The sequence below is a fragment of the Oncorhynchus nerka genome, linkage group LG26, assembly GCF_034236695.1.
Source record: "Oncorhynchus nerka isolate Pitt River linkage group LG26, Oner_Uvic_2.0, whole genome shotgun sequence".
In the NCBI taxonomy this organism is placed as follows: Eukaryota; Metazoa; Chordata; class Actinopteri; order Salmoniformes; family Salmonidae; genus Oncorhynchus; species Oncorhynchus nerka.
In genome coordinates, this window is record NC_088421.1 from 44,243,135 (window position 1) to 44,265,223 (window position 22,089).

The 22,089-nt window shown below is 42.1% G+C and overlaps 1 protein-coding gene across 1 annotated transcript in view; it reads right to left on the reverse strand.

Moving 5' to 3' along the window:
- The window catches only part of LOC115103527 (myosin-11-like), a 93,116-nt gene that overhangs the window by 49,615 nt on the left and 21,412 nt on the right, over positions 1–22,089 (reverse strand). The window contains exons 6-14 of the mRNA XM_065010785.1: positions 21,250–21,264; positions 18,461–18,548; positions 16,788–16,808; positions 12,051–12,143; positions 10,497–10,560; positions 10,094–10,192; positions 6,462–6,605; positions 3,188–3,283; positions 1,093–1,211 (exon numbers count right to left, since the gene is read on the reverse strand). Coding sequence (XP_064866857.1) covers positions 1,093–1,211; positions 3,188–3,283; positions 6,462–6,605; positions 10,094–10,192; positions 10,497–10,560; positions 12,051–12,143; positions 16,788–16,808; positions 18,461–18,548; positions 21,250–21,264 — 739 coding nt within the window. The remainder of the gene's footprint in view (positions 1–1,092; positions 1,212–3,187; positions 3,284–6,461; positions 6,606–10,093; positions 10,193–10,496; positions 10,561–12,050; positions 12,144–16,787; positions 16,809–18,460; positions 18,549–21,249; positions 21,265–22,089) is intronic.

Here is a 22,089-nt window from a genome sequence, read left to right on the forward strand (position 1 = left end):
GTACAACCGAGTAGAATAGAGTAGAGTTGAATAGAGTAGAGTTGAATAGAGTAGAGTTGAATAGAGTAGAGTTGAATAGAGTAGAGTTGAATAGAATAGAGTAAAATATAACAAAGTAGAACCGAGTAGAATAGAATAGAGTAGAATTGAATAGAATAGAATAGAAGATAGTAGAATAGAGTACAATAGAAGATATTAGAATAGAAAATAGTAGAATAGAAGATAGTAGAATAGAGTAGAATAGAAGATATTAGAATAGAAAATAGTAGAATAGAAGATAGTAGAATAGAGTAGAATAGAAGATATTATAATAGAAAATAGTAGAATAGAAGATAGTAGAATAGATAATAGAAGATAGTATAATAGACAATAGTAGAATAGAAGATAATAGAATAGAGTAGAATAGAATAGAGCAGAATATAATTGAGTCAAATAGAATAGAGTAGAATAGAATACAACACAATAGAGTAGAATAGAGAACAATAGAGTAGAATATAATAGAGTACAATAGAAACGAGTTTAATAGAATAGATTAGAATAAAGTAGAGTGGAATAGAGTATAATAGAATTGAGTAGAATATAATAGAGTAGAATGGAGTATAATATAATACTGAAGAACAGAATATAGTAGAATAGAAGAGTAGAATAAAACATAATAGAGTAGAATAAAACATAATAGAGTAGAATAGAACATAATAGAGTAGAATAGAACATAATAGAGTAGAATAGAGTATAATAGAATAGATTAGAATAAAGTAGAGTGGAATAGAGTAGAGTAGACTTGAGTAGAATATAATAGAGTAGAATGGAGTATAATATAATACTGAAGAACAGAATATAGTAGAATAGAAAAGAGTAGAATAAAACATAATAGAGTAGAATAAAACATAATAGAGTAGAATAGAACATAATAGAGTAGAATAGAACATAATAGAGTAGACTAGAGTATAATAGAATATATTAGAATAAAGTAGAGTGGAATAGAGTAGAGTAGACTTGAGTAGAATATAATAGAGTAGAATATAATAGAGTAGAATGGAGTATAATATAATACTGAAGAACAGAATAGAATAGAGTAGAATAGAAGAGTACCTGCTCCTTGGTCTGAGCCTTCTGCACCACCTCTCTGCCCACCTTGATACGGGGGGTGAGGACGGAACGGGTGAAGTCTGTCACGTTGATACCCTGCAGGTGGCACACTTTCTGAGCCGCTGAAGAGAGAAAGAGAGAAGAGAGGGGGAGGGAGGAGGAGAGAGAGAGAGAGGGGGGAGGGGGAGGAGAGAGAGAGAGGGGAGGGGGGGAGGAGGAGAGAGAGAGAGAGAGAGAGAGAGGGAGGGGGAGGAGGAGAGAGAGAGAGAGAGAGGGGAGGGGAGGGGGAGGAGAGAGAGAGAGAGAGAGAGGGGGAGAGGAGGGGGAGGGAGGGGGAGGGAGGAGAGAGAGAGAGAGGGGAGGGGGAAGGAAGAGAGAGAGAGAGAGGGAGGGAGGGAGAGAGAGAGAGGGGGGGGGGGAGGAAGAGAGAGAGATAGGAAGAAAAGAGAAGAGAAGAAAGGGAAAGAGAGAGAGAAAGATTTGTTGTACTGTATGTTACCTGTTGTCTTTATTACCTGTGTTAGTGGTATGTTACCTGTTGTCTTTCTTACCTGTGTTAGTGGTATGTTACCTGTTATCTTTCTTACCTGTGTTAGTGGTATGTTACCTGTTATCTTTCTTACCTGTGTTAGTGGTATGTTACCTGTTATCTTTCTTACCTGTGTTAGTGGTATGTTACCTGTTATCTTTCTTACCTGTGTTAGTGGTATGTTACCTGTTATCTTTCTTACCTGTGTTAGTGGTATGTTACCTGTTGTCTTTCTTACCTGTGTTAGTGGTATGTTACCTGTTATCTTTCTTACCTGTGTTAGTGGTATGTTACCTGTTATCTTTCTTACCTGTGTTAGTGGTATGTTACCTGTTGTCTTTCTTACCTGTGTTAGTGGTATGTTACCTGTTGTCTTTCTTACCTGTGTTAGTGGTATGTTACCTGTTATCTTTCTTACCTGTGTTAGTGGTATGTTACCTGTTATCTTTCTTACCTGTGTTAGTGGTATGTTACCTGTTATCTTTATTACCTGTGTTAGTGGTATGTTACCTGTTATCTTTCTTACCTGTGTTAGTGGTATGTTACCTGTTATCTTTCTTACCTGTGTTAGTGGTATGTTACCTGTTGTCTTTCTTACCTGTGTTAGTGGTATGTTACCTGTTGTCTTTCTTACCTGTGTTAGTGGTATGTTACCTGTTGTCTTTCTTACCTGTGTTAGTAGTATGTTACCTGTTGTCTTTCTTACCTGTGTTAGTGGTATGTTACCTGTTGTCTTTCTTACCTGTGTTAGTGGTATGTTACCTGTTATCTTTCTTACCTGTGTTAGTGGTATGTTACCTGTTATCTTTCTTACCTGTGTTAGTGGTATGTTACCTGTTGTCTTTCTTACCTGTGTTAGTAGTATGTTACCTGTTGTCTTTCTTACCTGTTACCTGTTATCTTTCCTGTGTTAGTGGTATGTTACCTGTTGTCTTTCTTACCTGTGTTAGTATGTTACCTGTTGTCTTTCTTACCTGTGTTAGTGGTATGTTACCTGTTGTCTTTCTTACCTGTGTTAGTGGTATGTTACCTGTTGTCTTTCTTACCTGTGTTAGTAGTATGTTACCTGTTATCTTTCTTACCTGTGTTAGTGGTATGTTACCTGTTGTCTTTCTTACCTGTGTTAGTGGTATGTTACCTGTTATCTTTCTTACCTGTGTTAGTGGTATGTTACCTGTTGTCTTTATTACCTGTGTTAGTAGTATGTAACCTGTTGTCTTTCTTACCTGTGTTAGTGGTATGTTACCTGTTATCTTTGTTACCTGTGTTAGTGGTATGTTACCTGTGGTTACTACCTGTGTGATGTCATGTCTCACCTGTGTTGCCCCTACCTTTGTGATTTCATGTCTCACCTGTGTTGCTCCTACCTGTGTGATTTCATGTCTCACCTGTGTGGTTACTACCTGTGTGATGTCATGTCTCACCTGTGTGGTTACTACCTGTGTGATGTCATGTCACACCTGTGTTGCTCCTACCTTTGTGATGTCATGTCTAACCTGTTTTTCTCCTACCTGCGTGATGTCATGTCTAACAAATTTCTGCTACTACCTGTGTGATGTCATGTATCACCTGTGTTGTCGGGCATGGTGGCTTGCTCATTGTTCCTCTCCTTGTTGAACTTAATGTTCCCCAGCTGGAGCACAGTGGAGACCACCTTCATCATGCCTAGAGAGAGGAGAGGAGTGAGGGATGAGAGGAGAGTGGGAGGGGAGAGAGAGACAGACATCACTGAGAGAGACAACAGAAAGAGAAACAGCCCTATCCCTACCCATCCCCTCGTCCTCAAGAGAGATAGAGAGATAGAGTGAGAGAGAGAGAGAACAACAGATGTTCAGAGAAAGACAAAGTGAGGTAGTGAAAGAGAATGATAGACTAAAAGCCAGACTGCCCTCCTCTTCCCTCCAGTACCTGTCCTCTCGTCCTCAGAGACAGCCCCCCCCTTCCTCCAGTACCTGTCCTCTCGTCCTCAGAGACAGCCATGATCTCCCCTCCCTCCAGTACCTGTCCTCTTGTCCTCAGAGACAGCCCTCCCCTTCCTCCAGTACCTGTCCTCTCGTCCTCAGAGAAACCCATGATCTCCCCTCCCTCCAGTACCTGTCCTCTCGTCCTCAGAGAAACCCATGATCTCCCCTCCCTCCAGTACCTGTCCTCTCGTCCTCAGAGAAACCCATGATCTCCCCTCCCTCCAGTACCTGTCCTCTCGTCCTCAGAGAAACCCATGATCTCCCCTCCCTCCAGTAACTGTCCTCTCGTCCTCAGAGAAACCCATGATCTCCCCTCTCTCCAGTACCTGTCCTCTCGTCCTCAGAGAAACCCATGATCTCCCCTCCCTCCAGTACCTGTCCTCTCGTCCTCAGAGACAGCCATGATCTCCCCTCCCTCCAGTACCTGTCCTCTTGTCCTCAGAGACAGCCCTCCCCTTCCTCCAGTACCTGTCCTCTCGTCCTCAGAGAAACCCATGATCTCCCCTCCCTCCAGTACCTGTCCTCTCGTCCTCAGAGAAACCCATGATCTCCCCTCCCTCCAGTACCTGTCCTCTCGTCCTCAGAGAAACCCATGATCTCCCTCCCTCCAGTACCTGTCCTCTCGTCCTCAGAGAAACCCATGATCTCCCCCTCCTCCAGTAACTGTCCTCTCGTCCTCAGAGAAACCCATGATCTCCCCTCCTCCAGTACCTGTCCTCTCGTCCTCAGAGAAACCCATGATCTCCCCTCCCTCCAGTACCTGTCCTCGTCCTCAGAGAAACCCATGATCTCCCCTCCCTCCAGTAGTCCTCAGAGAAACCATGATCTCCCCTCCTCCAGTACCTGTCCTCTCGTCCTCAGAGAAACCCATGATCCTCCTACCTGTCGTCCTCAGAGAAACCCATGATCTCCCTCCCCAGTACGTCCTCAGAGAAACCCATGATCTCCCTCCCTCCAGTACCTGTCCTCTCGTCCTCAGAGAAACCCATGATCTCCCCTCCCTCCAGTACCTGTCCTCTCGTCCTCAGAGAAACCCATGATCTCCCCTCCCTCCAGTACCTGTCCTCTCGTCCTCAGAGAAACCCATGATCTCCCCTCCCTCCAGTACCTGTCCTCTCGTCCTCAGAGAAACCCATGATCTCCCTCCCTCCAGTACCTGTCCTCTCGTCCTCAGAGAAACCCATGATCTCCCCTCCCTCCAGTACCTGTCCTCTCGTCCTCAGAGAAACCCATGATCCCCTCCCTCCAGTACCTGTCCCGTCCTCAGAGAAACCCATGATCTCCCCTCCCTCCAGTACCTGTCCTCTCGTCCTCAGAGAAACCCATGATCTCCCCTCCCTCCAGTACCTGTCCTCTCGTCCTCAGAGAAACCCATGATCTCCCCTCCCTCCAGTACCTGTCCTCTCGTCCTCAGAGAAACCCATGATCTCCCCTCAGAGACAGCCATGATCCTCCAGTACCTGTCCTCTCGTCCTCAGAGAAACCCATGATCTCCCCTCCCTCCAGAGTCCTCAGAGAAACCCATGATCTCCCCTCCCTCCAGTACCTGTCCTCTCGTCCTCAGAGAAACCCATGATCTCCCCTCCCTCCAGTACCTGTCCTCTCGTCCTCAGAGAAACCCATGATCTCCCCTCCCTCCAGTACCTGTCCTCTCGTCCTCAGAGAAACCCATGATCTCCCCTCCCTCCAGTACCTGTCCTCTCGTCCTCAGAGAAACCCATGATCTCCCCTCCCTCCAGTACCTGTCCTCTCGTCCTCAGAGAAACCCATGATCTCCCCTCCCTCCAGTACCTGTCCTCTCGTCCTCAGAGAAACCCATGATCTCCCCTCTCTCCAGTACCTGTCCTCTCGTCCTCAGAGAAACCCATGATCTCCCCTCCCTCCAGTACCTGTCCTCTCGTCCTCAGAGAAACCCATGATCTCCCTCCCTCCAGTACCTGTCCTCTCGTCCTCAGAGAAACCCATGATCTCCCCTCCCTCCAGTACCTGTCCTCTCGTCCTCAGAGAAACCCATGATCTCCCCTCTCTCCAGTACCTGTCCTCTCGTCCTCAGAGAAACCCATGATCTCCCCTCCCTCCAGTACCTGTCCTCTCGTCCTCAGAGAAACCCATGATCTCCCCTCTCTCCAGTACCTGTCCTCTCGTCCTCAGAGAAACCCTCTCCCCTCCCTCCAGTACCTGTCCTCTCGTCCTCAGAGAAACCCATGATCTCCTCTCTCCAGTACCTGTCCTCTCGTCCTCAGAGAAACCCATGATCTCCCTCCCTCCAGTACCTGTCCTCTCGTCCTCAGAGAAAATGATCTCCCCTCCTCCAGTACCTGTCCTCTCGTCCTCAGAGAAACCCATGATCTCCCCCTCCAGTACCTGTCCTCTCGTCCTCAGAGAAACCCATGATCTCCCTCTCTCCAGTACCTGTCCCCTCCTCAGAGAAACCCATGATCTCCCTCTCGTCCTCAGAGAAACCCATGATCTCCCCTCCCTCCAGTACCTGTCCTCTCGTCCTCAGAGAAACCCATGATCTCCCTCCCTCCAGTACCTGTCCTCTCGTCCTCAGAGAAACCCATGATCTCCCCTCCCTCCAGTACCTGTCCTCTCGTCCTCAGAGAAACCCATGATCTCCCCTCTCTCCAGTACCTGTCCTCTCGTCCTCAGAGAAACCCATGATCTCCCCTCTCTCCAGTACCTGTCCTCTCGTCCTCAGAGAAACCCATGATCTCCCCTCTCTCCAGTACCTGTCCTCTCGTCCTCAGAGAAACCCATGATCTCCCCTCTCTCCAGTACCTGTCCTCTCGTCCTCAGAGAAACCCATGATCTCCCCTCTCTCCAGTACCTGTCCTCTCGTCCTCAGAGAAACCCATGATCTCCCCTCTCTCCAGTACCTGTCCTCTCGTCCTCAGAGAAACCCATGATCTCCATGGCCTCCAGTGTTTCTATGAACATCTGATCATCTTCCTGACCAGGCACCTCCACATGACCTGACACCAGGAACCGGTAGGCCCCAAAATCCTCCAGTAACAGCTCCTCTATTCAGGAACAGACAGGAGAGGAGGAGCTGTATGGTTACACACTATATAATTAAATAAGGCCTGAGGCCTGTCCATCCATCCATCCATATCTATCTATCTATCTATCCATCTATCCATCTATCTATTAAATTTCAATTCAATTCAAGGGCTTTATTGGCATGGGAAACATGTGTTAACATTGCCAAAGCAAGTGAGGTAGATAATATATAAAGTGAAATAAACATTTTATCTATCTATCGATCTATCTATCTATATATCTCATTCTATCTATCTATCTATCTATCTCATTCTATCTATCTATCTATCTATCTCATTCTATCTAACTATCTATCTATCTAATTCTATCTATCTATCTATCTATCTAATTCTATCTATCTATCTATCTATCTAATTATATCTATCTATCTATCTATCTATCTATCTATCTATCTATCTATCTATCTATCTATCTATCTATCTAATTCTATCTATCTATCTATCTATCTATCTATCTATCTATCTATCTATTTCTATCTATCTATCTATCTATCTAATTCTATCTATCTATCTATCTAATTATATCTATCTATCTATCTAATTATATCTATCTATCTATCTAATTATATCTATCTATCTATCTATCTATCTATCTATCTATCTATCTATCTATCTATCTATCTATCTATCTAATTCTATCTATCTATCTATCTAATTATATCTATCTATCTATCTATATCTATCTATCTATCTAATTATATCTATCTATCTATCTATCTATCTATCTATCTATCTATCTAATTCTATCTATCTATCTAATTCTATCTATCTATCTATCTATCTATCTAATTCTATCTATCTATCTATCTATCTAATTATATCTATCTATCTATCTATCTATCTATCTATCTATCTATCTATCTATCTATCTATCTATCTATCTATCTATTTCTATCTATCTATCTATCTAATTCTATCTATCTATCTATCTAATTATATCTATCTATCTATCTAATTATATCTATCTATCTATCTAATTATATCTATCTATCTATCTATCTATCTATCTATCTATCTATCTATCTATCTATCTATCTATCTAATTCTATCTATCTATCTATCTAATTATATCTATCTATCTATCTAATTATATCTATCTATCTATCTAATTATATCTATCTATCTATCTATCTATCTATCTATCTATCTATCTATCTATCTATCTAATTCTATCTATCTATCTAATTCTATCTATCTATCTATCTAATTCTATCTATCTATCTAATTCTATCTATCTATCTATCTATCAATTCCATTTCAATTCAATTCTATCTTTATTATGGGTATCTATGTTAACATCTATCTATCTATAGATAATATATCTGAAATAAACAATAAAAATGAACAGTATCTATCTATCTATCTATCTCATTCACATCTATCTATCCATCTCATTCTATCTATCTATCTCATTCTATCTATCTATCTATCTCATTCTATCCATCTCATTCTATCTATCTATCTCATTCTATCTATATATCTATCTCATTCTATCTATCTATCTATCTCATTATATCTATCTATCTATCTCATTCTATCCATCTCTCTATCTCATTCTATCTATCTATCTATCTCATTCTATCCATCTCTCTATCTCATTCTATCTATCTATCTCATTCTATCTATCTATCTCATTCTATCTATCTATCTATCTATCTATCTATATATCTCATTCTATCTATCTATCTATCTATCTATCTATCTCATTCTATCTATCTATCTATCTATCTATCTATCTCATTCTATCTATCTATCTATCTATCTATCTATCTATCTATCTATCTATCTATCTATCTATCTATCTATCTATCTATCTATCTATCTATCTATCTATCTATCTATCTATCTATCTATCTATCTATCTCATTCTATCTATCTATCTATCTATCTATCTATCTATCTATCTATCTATCTATCTATCTCATTCTATCTATCTATCTATCTATCTATCTCATTCTATCTATCTATCTATCTATCTATCTATCTATCTCATTCTATCTATCTATCTATCTATCTATCTATCTATCTATCTATCTATCTATCTCATTCTATCTATCTATCTATCTATCTATCTATCTATCTATCTATCTATCTATCTATCTATCTATCTCATTCTATCTATCTATCTATCTATCTCATTCTATCTATCTATCTATCTATCTATCTCATTATATCTATCTATCTATCTATCTCATTCTATCTATCTATCTATCTATCTATCTATCTATCTATCTATCTATCTATCTATCTATCTATCTATCTATCTATCTATCTATCTATCTATCTATCTCATTCTATCTATCTATCTATCTATCTATCTATCTATCTATCTATCTATCTATCTATCTATCTATCTATCTATCTATCTATCTATCTATCTATCTATCTATCTATCTATCTATCTATCTCATTCTATCTATCTATCTATCTATCTATCTATCTATCTATCTATCTATCTATCTCTATCTATCTATCTATCTATCTATCTATCTATCTATCTATCTATCTATCTCATTCTATCTATCTATCTATCTCATTATATCTATCTATCTATCTATCTCATTCTATCTATCTATCTATCTATCTCTATCTATCTATCTCATTCTATCTATCTATCTATCTATCTATCTATCTATCTATCTATCTATCTATCTATCTATCTATCTCATTATATCTATCTATCTATCTATCTATCTATCTATCTATCTATCTATCTATCTATCTATCTATCTATCTATCTCATCTATCTATCTATCTATCTATCTATCTCATTCTATCTATCTATCTATCTATCTATCTATCTATCTATCTATCTATCTATCTATCTCATTCTATCTATCTATCTATCTATCTATCTATTCTATCTATCTATCTATCTATCTATCTCTATCTATCTATCTATCTATCTATCTATCTATCTATCTCATTCTATCTATCTATCTATCTATCTATCTCTATTCTATCTATCTATCTATCTATCTATCTATCTATCTATCTATCTATCTATCTATCTATCTATCTATCTATCTATCTATTCTATCTATCTATCTATCTCATTCTATCTATCTATCTATCTATCTATCTATCTATCTATCTATCTATCTATCTATCTCTATCTATCTATCTATCTCTATCTTCTATCTATCTATCTATCTATCTATCTATCTATCTATCTATCTATCTATCTATATCTATCTATCTATCTATCTATCTATCTCTATCTTCTATCTATCTATCTATTCTCTATCTATCTATCTATCTATCTATCTATCTATCTATCTATCTATCTATCTCATTCTATCTATCTATCTATCTATCTCATTCTATCTATCTATCTATCTCATTCTATCCATCTCATTCTATCTATCTCATTCTATCCATCTCATTCTATCCATCTCATTCTATCTATCTCATTCTATCCATCTCATTCTATCCATCTCTCTCCTCACCCTTTAGTTGGTCCTTCGCTCCGGCCACCATGTAGTAAAAGATATGGAAGGCTCTCTCTATCTTGGCTTGGCGGATACAGCGAGACTTCTCCAGCAGGTCTGGTGGACAGGGGAGGGTCAAAGACAAAACCCTCTGTGGTGCAGGAACAAGACACTGCATTTTACGTTGGGCCAGTTTCCCCCGACACGCATGAAATATGAATATGAAGTCTTCATTGAACATGTTTTTTAGTCCAGGACTAGGGTTTAACCTGTGTCCGGGAAACTGTCCCTTATGTGCGTTTTAATATCTCCCGAATCTCTAAAAGATGAATTAAACACCTACAATAAAAACACCTACAATACATCTCTATGAGGAGCCCAGAGTCTGTATATTTAGAGGAAGTATATTTCATGAGGATACAGGTATCGATGTTGGCTCCAACCAGGAATCCGGTCACGTCAAAGTTGAGCTTAATAAACTTGCCCTGTGAGGAGAGAGATGTAGGATACTGTATATGAGGAGAGAGATGTAGGATACTGTATATGTGAGGAGAGAGATGTAGGATACTGTATATGTGAGGAGAGAGATGTAGGATACTGTATATATGAGGAGAGAGATGTAGGATACTGTATATGTGAGGAGGGAGATGTAGGATACTGTATATGTGAGGAGAGAGATGTAGGATACTGTATATGTGAGGAGAGAGATGTAGAATACTGTATATGTGAGGAGAGAGATGTAGGATACTGTATATGAGGAGAGAGATGTAGGATACTGTATATGAGGAGAGAGATGTAGGATACTGTATATATGAGGACAGAGATGTAGGATACTGTATATGAGGAGAGAGATGTAGGACACTATATATGTGAGGAGAGAGATGTAGAATACTGTATATATGAGGAGAGAGATGTAGGATACTGTATATGTGAGGAGAGAGATGTAGGATAATGTATATATGAGGAGAGAGATGTAGGATACTGTATATGTGAGGAGAGAGATGTAGGATACTGTATATGTGAGGAGAGAGATGTAGGATACTGTATATGTGAGGAGAGAGATGTAGGATACTGTATATGTGAGGAGAGAGATGTAGGATACTGTATATATGAGGAGAGATGTAGGATACTGTATATGTGAGGAGAGAGATGTAGGATACTGTATATGTGAGGAGAGAGATGTAGGATACTGTATATGAGGAGAGAGATGTAGGATACTGTATATGAGGAGAGAGATGTAGGATACTGTATATATGAGGACAGAGATGTAGGATACTGTATATGAGGAGAGAGATGTAGGACACTATATATGTGAGGAGAGAGATGTAGAATACTGTATATATGAGGAGAGAGATGTAGGATACTGTATATGTGAGGAGAGAGATGTAGGATAATGTATATATGAGGAGAGAGATGTAGGATACTGTATATGTGAGGAGAGAGATGTAGGATACTGTATATGTGAGGAGAGAGATGTAGGATACTGTATATGTGAGGAGAGAGATGTAGGATACTGTATATATGAGGAGAGAGATGTAGGATACTGTATATATGAGGAGAGATGTAGGATACTGTATATGTGAGGAGAGAGATGTAGGATACTGTATATGTGAGGAGAGAGATGTAGGATACTGTATATATGAGGAGAGAGATGTAGGATACTGTATATATGAGGAGAGAGATGTAGGATACTGTATATATGAGCACTGAGCTCTTGATAAATGTCATGACAAGGACTAACAGTCTGTACTCTAATAACAAGGGACTGGTGCCAGGAGATTTTCCTGACTTCGTAATCAAACCGGGAAAGACTCTGGGTCCTAGTTAAAAGCTTTAATTAAGTTAGTAGTAGAGTAGTAGAGAGCGATGGAATGAATGAATTAATTTAATTTGAATTTAAAAAAAAATATATATAGTTTTGTTTGAAAAGAGTGTGTAATAATGTCTGAGCGTGTGTAAACTGTGAGTTAATTACGAATCGTGAGGAGTTGTCGTTCTTGATGGTCTTGGCGTTCCCGAAGGCTTCCAGTATGGGGTTAGCCTGCAGCAGCTGCTTCTCTAGCTCCCCCTGTAGGGCAAAACGGGGGAAAGCAGGAAAACCAATCACATATGTCCAACATATCTGTGACGTCACAATTATTGTGATGTCACAATTATTATTCCACTTCATGAATATTACCAGAGAATGATGTCACACGACAGAACAACACAAGTTATGTCACACTGTACAACAACAAAGAAATGGACAACAGAAACACACTTTTTTTTAGCACACTAACAAGCAGTGCAACAGACACAGAGCAAAACACAGTCAGTGAGATGTAGCATAGCAACCACTCAGAGAGATTCGTGAAAAGATTATTATGGGGTGACTTTGATGTTTCACACACTATTTTTAAATGTCATACAGGCCACTACTTTCTAACACACAGACAGGTCCATCAGCAGTTAATAGTGTTCACGTGCTATAGGACAGGAGAGATTTATCATATCGGTTAATCTAGGTGTGACACGCTAGCTAGCATGCAGGTATGAACTCCCAAATGGCACCCTATTACATATGCAGTGCACTTTTTTTTACCAGACCTCTATAGGTCAAAAGTAGTGCACTAAATAGGGAATAGGGTGCTACTCTCATACTCACATAGGCCAGAGACCCAGGCTTCTCTGGCTTCTCCTACAGAGGAGGCAGATGATGATGTGATCATTATAACCTATTATAATGTATTATAACCAGGCATAACGTATTATAATGCATTATAACCTGGCATAATGTATTAATACCTGGCATTACCTGGCATAACATATTATAATGTATTATAACCTGGCATAATGTATTATAACCTGGCATAGCGTATTATAACAAGGCATAACGTATTATAATGCATTATAACCTGGCATAACGTATCATAACCTGGCATAGCGTATTATAACAAGGCATAACGTATTATAATGCATTATAACCTGGCATAACGTATCATAACCTGGCATAGCGTATGATAATGTATTATATCCTGGAATAACGTATTATAACCTGGCATAACGTATTATAATGTATTATAACCAGGCATAGCATATTATAACCAGGCATAACCTGGCATAATACATTATAACCTGGCATAACGTATCATAACCTGGCATAATATATTATAACCTGGCATAACGTATTATAACCTGGCATAACGTATTATAACCTGGCATAACCTGGCATAACGTATTATAACCTGGCATAACGTATTATAACCTGGCATAACGTATTATAACCTGGCATAACGTATCATAACCTGGCATAACGTATTATAACCTGGCATAACGTATCATAACCTGGCATAACGTATCATAACCTGGCATAACGTATTATAACCTGGCATAACGTATCATAACCTGGCATAAGTTATTATAACCTGGCATAACGTATTATAACCTGGCATAAGTTATCATAACCTGGCATAACGTATTATAACCTGGCATAACGTATCATAACCTGGCATAAGTTATTATAACCTGGCATAACGTATTATAACCTGGCATAACTTATTATAACCTGGCATAACGTATTATAACCTGGCATAACGTATTATAACCTGGCATAACGTATCATAACCTGGCATAAGTTATTATAACCTGGCATAACGTATTATAACCTGGCATAAGTTATCATAACCTGGCATAACGTATTATAACCTGGCATAACGTATCATAACCTGGCATAAGTTATTATAACCTGGCATAACGTATTATAACCTGGCATAACTTATTATAACCTGGCATAACGTATTATAACCTGGCATAACGTATCATAACCTGGCATAACGTATTATAACCTGGCATAACGTATTATAACCTGGCATAACGTATCATAACCTGGCATAACGTATTATAACCTGGCATAACGTATCATAACCTGGCATAACGTATCATAACCTGGCATAACGTATCATAACCTGGCATAACGTATTATAACCTGGCATAACGTATCATAACCTGGCATAATGTATTATAACCTGGCATAACGTATCATAACCTGGCATAACGTATTATAACCTGGCATAATGCATTATAACCTGGCATAACGCATTATAACCTGGCATAACGTATCATAACCTGGCATAACGTATTATAACCTGGCATAATGCATTATAACCTGGCATAACGTATCATAACCTGGCATAATGTATTATAACCTGGCATAACGCATCATAACCTGGCATAACGTATCATAACCTGGCATAACGTATTATAACCTGGCATAACGTATTATAACCTGGCATAACCTGGCATAAAGTATCATAACCTGGCATAACGTATCATAACTTGGCATAACGTATCATAACCTGGCCTAACGTATCATAACCTGGCATAACGTATCATAACCTGGCATAACGTATTATAACCTGGCATAACGTATTATAACCTGGCATAACGTATCATAACCTGGCATAACGCATCATAACCTGGCATAACGTATCATAACCTGGCATAACGTATTATAACCTGGCATAACGTATTATAACCTGGCATAACCTGGCATAAAGTATCATAACCTGGCATAACGTATCATAACTTGGCATAACGTATCATAACCTGGCCTAACGTATCATAACCTGGCATAACGTATCATAACCTGGCATAACGTATTATAACCTGGCATAACGTATTATAACCTGGCATAACGTATCATAACCTGGCCTAACGTATTATAACCTGGCATAACGTATCATAACCTGGCATAACATATCATAACCTGGCATAACGTATCATAACCTGGCATAACGTATTATAACCTGGCATAACGTATTATAACCTGGCATAACGTATTATAACCTGGCATAACGTATCATAACCTGGCATAACGTATTATAACCTGGCATAACGTATTATAACCTGGCATAACCTGGCATAACGTATCATAACCTGGCATAACGTATCATAACCTGGCATAACGTATTATAACCTGGCATAACGTATTATAACCTGGCATAACGTATCATAACCTTGCATAACGTATTATAACCTGGCATAATGCATTATAACCTGGCATAACGCATTATAACCTGGCATAACGTATTATAACCTGGCCTAACGTATTATAACCTGGCATAACCTGGCATAACATATCATAACCTGGCATAACGTATCATAACCTGGCATAACGTATCATAACCTGGCATAATGTATTATAACCTGGCATAACGTATTATAACCTGGCATAACCTGGCATAACGTATCATAACCTGGCATAACGTATCATAACCTGGCATAACGTATTATAACCTGGCATAACGTATTATAACCTGGCATAACGTATTATAACCTGGCATAACGTATCATAACCTGGCATAACGTATCATAACCTGGCATAACGTATTATAACCTGGCATAACATATCATAACCTGGCATAACGTATCATAACCTGGCTGGCATAACCTGGCATAACGTATTATAACCTGGCATAACGTATTATAACCTGGCATAACGTATTATAACCTGGCATAACGTATCATAACCTGGCATAACGTATCATAACCTGGCATAACGTATTATAACCTGGCATAACCTGGCATAACATATCATAACCTGGCATAACGTATCATAACCTGGCATAACGTATCATAACCTGGCATAATGTATTATAACCTGGCATAACGTATTATAACCTGGCATAACGTATTATAACCTGGCATAACCTGGCATAACGTATCATAACCTGGCATAACGTATTATAACCTGGCATAACGTATTATAACCTGGCATAACGTATCATAACCTGGCATAACGTATCATAACCTTGCATAATATATTATAACCTGGCATAACGTATCATAACCTGGCATAACGTATCATAACCTTGCATAACGTATCATAACCTGGCATAACGTATCATAACCTTGCATAACGTATTATAACCTGGCATAATGCATTATAACCTTGCATAATAACCTGGCGTATTATAACCTGGCATAATGCATTATAACCTGGCATAACGCATTATAACCTGGCATAACGTATTATAACCTGGCATAATATATTAATACCTGGCATATTAATACCTGGCATAACGTATTATAACCTGGCATAACGTATCATAACCTGGCATAACGTATTATAACCTGGCATAACGTATTATTTATGATACACAATAAAGTATTCTTATATTCTCCTTCTTCATCACTGTCACTAGCTATTTTTTAAATAAAATTCTTCCTCTTCTTCTTCTGTAATTGTATCCTTGGGGAATAGGTTGTGTCTGATATGTGAACCCTAAACTGTCTTCTTCTGTGATTGGGTAAGGTTAATATAGAATATATAGCATATGAATATAGAACTAGGGGGGCGGGTCCATAGCAGGACTTAGAATACGGCTCATTGGCTATCAGTATTGAATATAGAACTTTGCCTCTTCAGCAGAAGACATAACACCTAAGTATTGAATATAGAATTAGGGGGGCGGGTCCATAGCAGCTCATTGGCTATCAGTATTGAATATAGAACTAGGGGGGCGGGTCCATAGCAGCTCATTGTCTATCAGTATTGGTTGTGAGAGATTTGCCTCTTCAGCAGAAGACATAAAGCCTAAACCACCAGCAGCACAAAGCAGCACAAACTGTAGAGGAAGCAGTCCACCAATCAGAGCAGCCGTAGTTTCTACCACACAGTCAGTTAAGGTTACAGTAGTCAGCATCGCCCACATCACAGAAAGAGTTGTCATACCTTGACTAGCGTTGGTGCATCCTGTCACACAACAGAAATGTTTTTCATCGTTAAAGAAATGCTTTGTTATCAACATTGATAAAAGTACATATCTGCTGCTATCCTCTGAGGGTCAATATCTGCTGCTATCCTCTGAGAGTCAATATCTGCTGCTCCTCTGAGGGTCAATATCTGCTGCTCCTCTGAGGGTCAATACCTGCTGCTCCTCTGAGGGTCAATATCTGCTGCTCCTCTGAGGGTCAATATCTGCTGCTATCCTCTGAGGGTCAATATCTGCTGCTATCCTCTGAGGGTCAATATCTGCTGCTCCTCTGAGGGTCAATATCTGCTGCTATCCTCTGAGGGTCAATATCTGCTGCTCCTCTGAGGGTCAATATCTGCTGCTATCCTCTGAGGGTCAATATCTGCTGCTCCTCTGAGGGTCAATATCTGCTGCTATCCTCTGAGGGTCAATATCTGCTGCTCCTCTGAGGGTCAATATCTGCTGCTATCCTCTGAGGGTCAAAATCTGCTGCTCCTCTGAGGGTCAATATCTGCTGCTCCTCTGAGGGTCAATATTTGCTGCTATCCTCTGAGGGTCAATATCTGCTGCTCCTCTGAGGGTCAATATCTGCTGCTATCCTCTGAGGGTCAATATCTGCTGCTCCTCTGAGGGTCAATATCTGCTGCTATCCTCTGAGGGTCAATATCTGCTGCTCCTCTGAGGGTCAATATCTGCTGCTATCCTCTGAGGGTCAATATCTGCTGCTATCCTCTGAGGGTCAATATCTGCTGCTATCCTCTGAGAGTCAATATCTGCTGCTATCCTCTGAGAGTCAATATCTGCTGCTATCCTCTGAGAGTCAATATCTGCTGCTATCCTCTGAGAGTCAATATCTGCTGCTATCCTCTGAGAGTCAATATCTGCTGCTATCCTCTGAGGGTCAATATCTGCTGCTATCCTCTGAGGGTCAATATCTGCTGCTATCCTCTGAGGGTCAATATCTGCTGCTATCCTCTGAGGGTCTCAACAGGTCACATTGTATTGAATGTGTTTAGCAGAGTACAGTAGAGGTAGGGGTTGTACAAATTCCTCTAACTTCCCAAAATTCCCAGGTTTTCCAGAAATCCCAGTTGGATGATTCCCAGATGTCCTGCTTATTCCATCCTGATTCCAGGAAACTTCCATCCAGGATTTCTGGAACATTTGGGAACGTTTTGCAACCCTAGGGTAACACTCACAGATCCAGTGTATTGTAGTGTATCATATTGTATTGTACACTAGAGGTAACACAGCTCCAGTGCATTGTAGTGTATCATATTGTATTGTACCCTAGAGGTAACACAGCTCCAGTGTATTGTAGTGTATCATATTGTATTGTACACTAGAGTGAACACTCACAGCTCCAGTGTATTGTAGTGTATCATATTGTATCAGTGTATTGTAGTGTATCATATTGTATTGTACACTAGAGGTAACACAGCTCCAGTGTATTGTAGTGTATCATATCGTATTGTACACTAGAGGTAACACAGATCCAGTGTATTGTAGTGTATCATATCGTATTGTACACTAGAGGTAACACAGCTCCAGTGTATTGTAGTGTATCATATTGTATTGTACACTAGAGGTAACACAGCTCCAGTGTATTGTAGTGTATCATATTGTATTGTACACTAGAGCTAACACTCACAGCTCCAGTGTCCTTCTTGCTGCCCTTGTGAGAGGAAGCCACCACCGCCAGATACTGGATCACCTTCTTTGTGTTTTCTGTCTTCCCGCTCCAGACTCACCTCTGGTGGCGTAGAGAGGAGAGAGACAGGGGGTTAGAGAGAGAGGGACAGGGGTCCAGACTCACCTCTGGTGGCGTAGAGAGGAGAGAGACAGGGGGTTAGAGAGAGAGGGACAGAGGTCCAGACTCACCTCTGGTGGCGTAGAGAGGAGAGAGACAGGGGGTTAGAGAGAGAGGGACAGGGTGTTAGGGAGGAGAGGGACAGGGGTCTAGACTCACCTCTGGTGGGGTAGAGAGGAGAGAGACAGGGGGTTAGAGAGAGAGGGACAGGGTGTTAGAGAGAGAGAGACAGGGGTCCAGACTCACCTCTGGTGGGGTAGAGAGGAGAGAGACAGGGGGTTAGAGAGAGAGGGACAGGGGTCCAGACTCACCTCTGGTGGGGTAGAGAGGAGAGAGACAGGGGGTTAGAGAGAGAGGGACATGGGTCCAGACTCACCTCTGGTGGGGTAGAGAGGAGAGAGACAGGGGGTTAGAGAGAGAGGGATAGGGTGTTAGGGAGGAGAGGGACAGGGGTCTAGACTCACCTCTGGTGGGGTAGAGAGGAGAGGGACGCAGCCACTGCCAGTTAGCCTACTTCAGCAGTACTGTATCATTTTAATCATTTTAGTCAATAAGATTCTTGCTACGTAAGCTCAACTTTCTGAACATTCGAGACGTGTAGTCCACTTGTCATTCCAATCTCCTTTGCATTAGCGTAGCCTCTTCTGTAGCCTGTCAACTATGTGTCTGTCTATCCCTGTTCTCTCCTCCCTGCACAGACCATACAAACTCCACACCGCGTGGCCGCGGCCACCCTAATCTGGTGGTCCCAGCGCGCACGACCCACGTGGAGTTCCAGGTCTCCGGTAGCCTCTGGAACTGCCGATCTGCGGCCAACAAGGCAGAGTTCATCTCAGCCTATGCCTCCCTCCAGTCCCTCGACTTCTTGGCACTGACGGAAACATGGATCACCACAGATAACACTGCTACTCCTACTGCTCTCTCTTCGTCCGCCCACGTGTTCTCGCACACCCCGAGAGCTTCTGATCAGCGGGGTGGTGGCACCGGGATCCTCATCTCTCCCAAGTGGTCATTCTCTCTTTCTCCCCTTACCCATCTGTCTATCGCCTCCTTTGAATTCCATGCTGTCACAGTTACCAGCCCTTTCAAGCTTAACATCATTATCATTTATCGCCCTCCAGGTTCCCTCGGAGAGTTCATCAATGAGCTTGATGCCTTGATAAGCTCCTTTCCTGAGGACGGCTCACCTCTCACAGTTCTGGGCGACTTTAACCTCCCCACGTCTACCTTTGACTCATTCCTCTCTGCCTCCTTCTTTCCACTCCTCTCCTCTTTTGACCTCACCCTCTCACCTTCCCCCCTACTCACAAGGCAGGCAATACGCTCGACCTCATCTTTACTAGATGCTGTTCTTCCACTAACCTCATTGCAACTCCCCTCCAAGTCTCCGACCACTACCTTGTATCCTTTTCCCTCTCGCTCTCATCCAACACTTCCCACACTGCCCCTACTCGGATGGTATCGCGCCGTCCCAACCTTCGCTCTCTCTCCCCCGCTACTCTCTCCTCTTCCATCCTATCATCTCTTCCCTCTGCTCAAACCTTCTCCAACCTATCTCCTGATTCTGCCTCCTCAACCCTCCTCTCCTCCCTTTCTGCATCCTTTGACTCTCTATGTCCCCTATCCTCCAGGCCGGCTCGGTCCTCCCCTCCCGCTCCGTGGCTCGACGACTCATTGCGAGCTCACATAACAGGGCTCCGGGCAGCCGAGCAGAAATGGAGGAAAACTCGCCTCCCTGCGGACCTGGCATCCTTTCACTCCCTCCTCTCTACATTTTCCTCTTCTGTCTCTGCTGCTAAAGCCACTTTCTACCACTCTAAATTCCAAGCATCTGCCTCTAACCCTAGGAAGCTCTTTGCCACCTTCTCCTCCCTCCTGAATCCTCCTCCCCCTCCCCCCTCCTCCTCTCTGCAGATGACTTCGTCAACCATTTTGAAAAGAAGGTCGACGACATCCGATCCTCGTTTGCTAAGTCAAACGACACCGCTGGTTCTGCTCACACTGCCCTACCCTGTGCTCTGACCTCTTTCTCCCCTCTCTCTCCAGATGAAATCTCGCGTCTTGTGACGGCCGGCCGCCCAACAACCTGCCCGCTTGACCCTATCCCCTCCTCTCTTCTCCAGACCATCTCCGGAGACCTTCTCCCTTACCTCACCTCGCTCATCAACTCATCCCTGACTGCTGGCTACGTCCCTTCCGTCTTCAAGAGAGCGAGAGTTGCACCCCTTCTGAAAAACCTACACTCGATCCCTCCGATGTCAACAACTACAGACCAGTATCCCTTCTTTCTTTTCTCTCCAAAACTCTTGAACGTGCCGTCCTTGGCCAGCTCTCCCGCTATCTCTCTCAGAATGACCTTCTTGATCCAAATCAGTCAGGTTTCAAGACTAGTCATTCAACTGAGACTGCTCTTCTCTGTATCACGGAGGCGCTCCGCACTGCTAAAGCTAACTCTCTCTCCTCTGCTCTCATCCTTCTAGACCTATCGGCTGCCTTCGATACTGTGAACCATCAGATCCTCCTCTCCACCCTCTCCGAGTTGGGCATCTCCGGCGCGGCCCACGCTTGGATTGCGTCCTACCTGACAGGTCGCTCCTACCAGGTGGCGTGGCGAGAATCCGTCTCCTCACCACGTGCTCTCACCACTGGTGTCCCCCAGGGCTCTGTTCTAGGCCCTCTCCTATTCTCGCTATACACCAAGTCACTTGGCTCTGTCATAACCTCACATGGTCTCTCCTATCATTGCTATGCAGACGACACACAATTAATCTTCTCCTTTCCCCTTCTGATGACCAGGTGGCGAATCGCATCTCTGCATGTCTGGCAGACATATCAGTGTGGATGACGGATCACCACCTCAAGCTGAACCTCGGCAAGACGGAGCTGCTCTTCCTCCCGGGAAGGACTGCCCGTTCCATGATCTCGCCATCACGGTTGACAACTCCACTGTGTCCTCCTCCCAGAGCGCTAAGAACCTTGGCGTGATCCTGGACAACACCCTGTCGTTCTCAACTAACATCAAGGCGGTGGCCCGTTCCTGTAGGTTCATGCTCTACAACATCCGCAGAGTACGACCCTGCCTCACACAGGAAGTGGCGCAGGTCCTAATCCAGGCACTTGTCATCTCCCGTCTGGATTACTGCAACTCGCTGTTGGCTGGGCTCCCTGCCTGTGCCATTAAACCCCTACAACTTATCCAGAACGCCGCAGCCCGTCTGGTGTTCAACCTTCCCAAGTTCTCTCACGTCACCCCGCTCCTCCGCTCTCTCCACTGGCTTCCAGTTGAAGCTCGCATCCGCTACAAGACCATGGTGCTTGCCTACGGAGCTGTGAGGGGAACGGCACCTCAGTACCTCCAGGCTCTGATCAGGCCCTACACCCAAACAAGGGCACTGCGTTCATCCACCTCTGGCCTGCTCGCCTCCCTACCACTGAGGAAGTACAGTTCCCGCTCAGCCCAGTCAAAACTG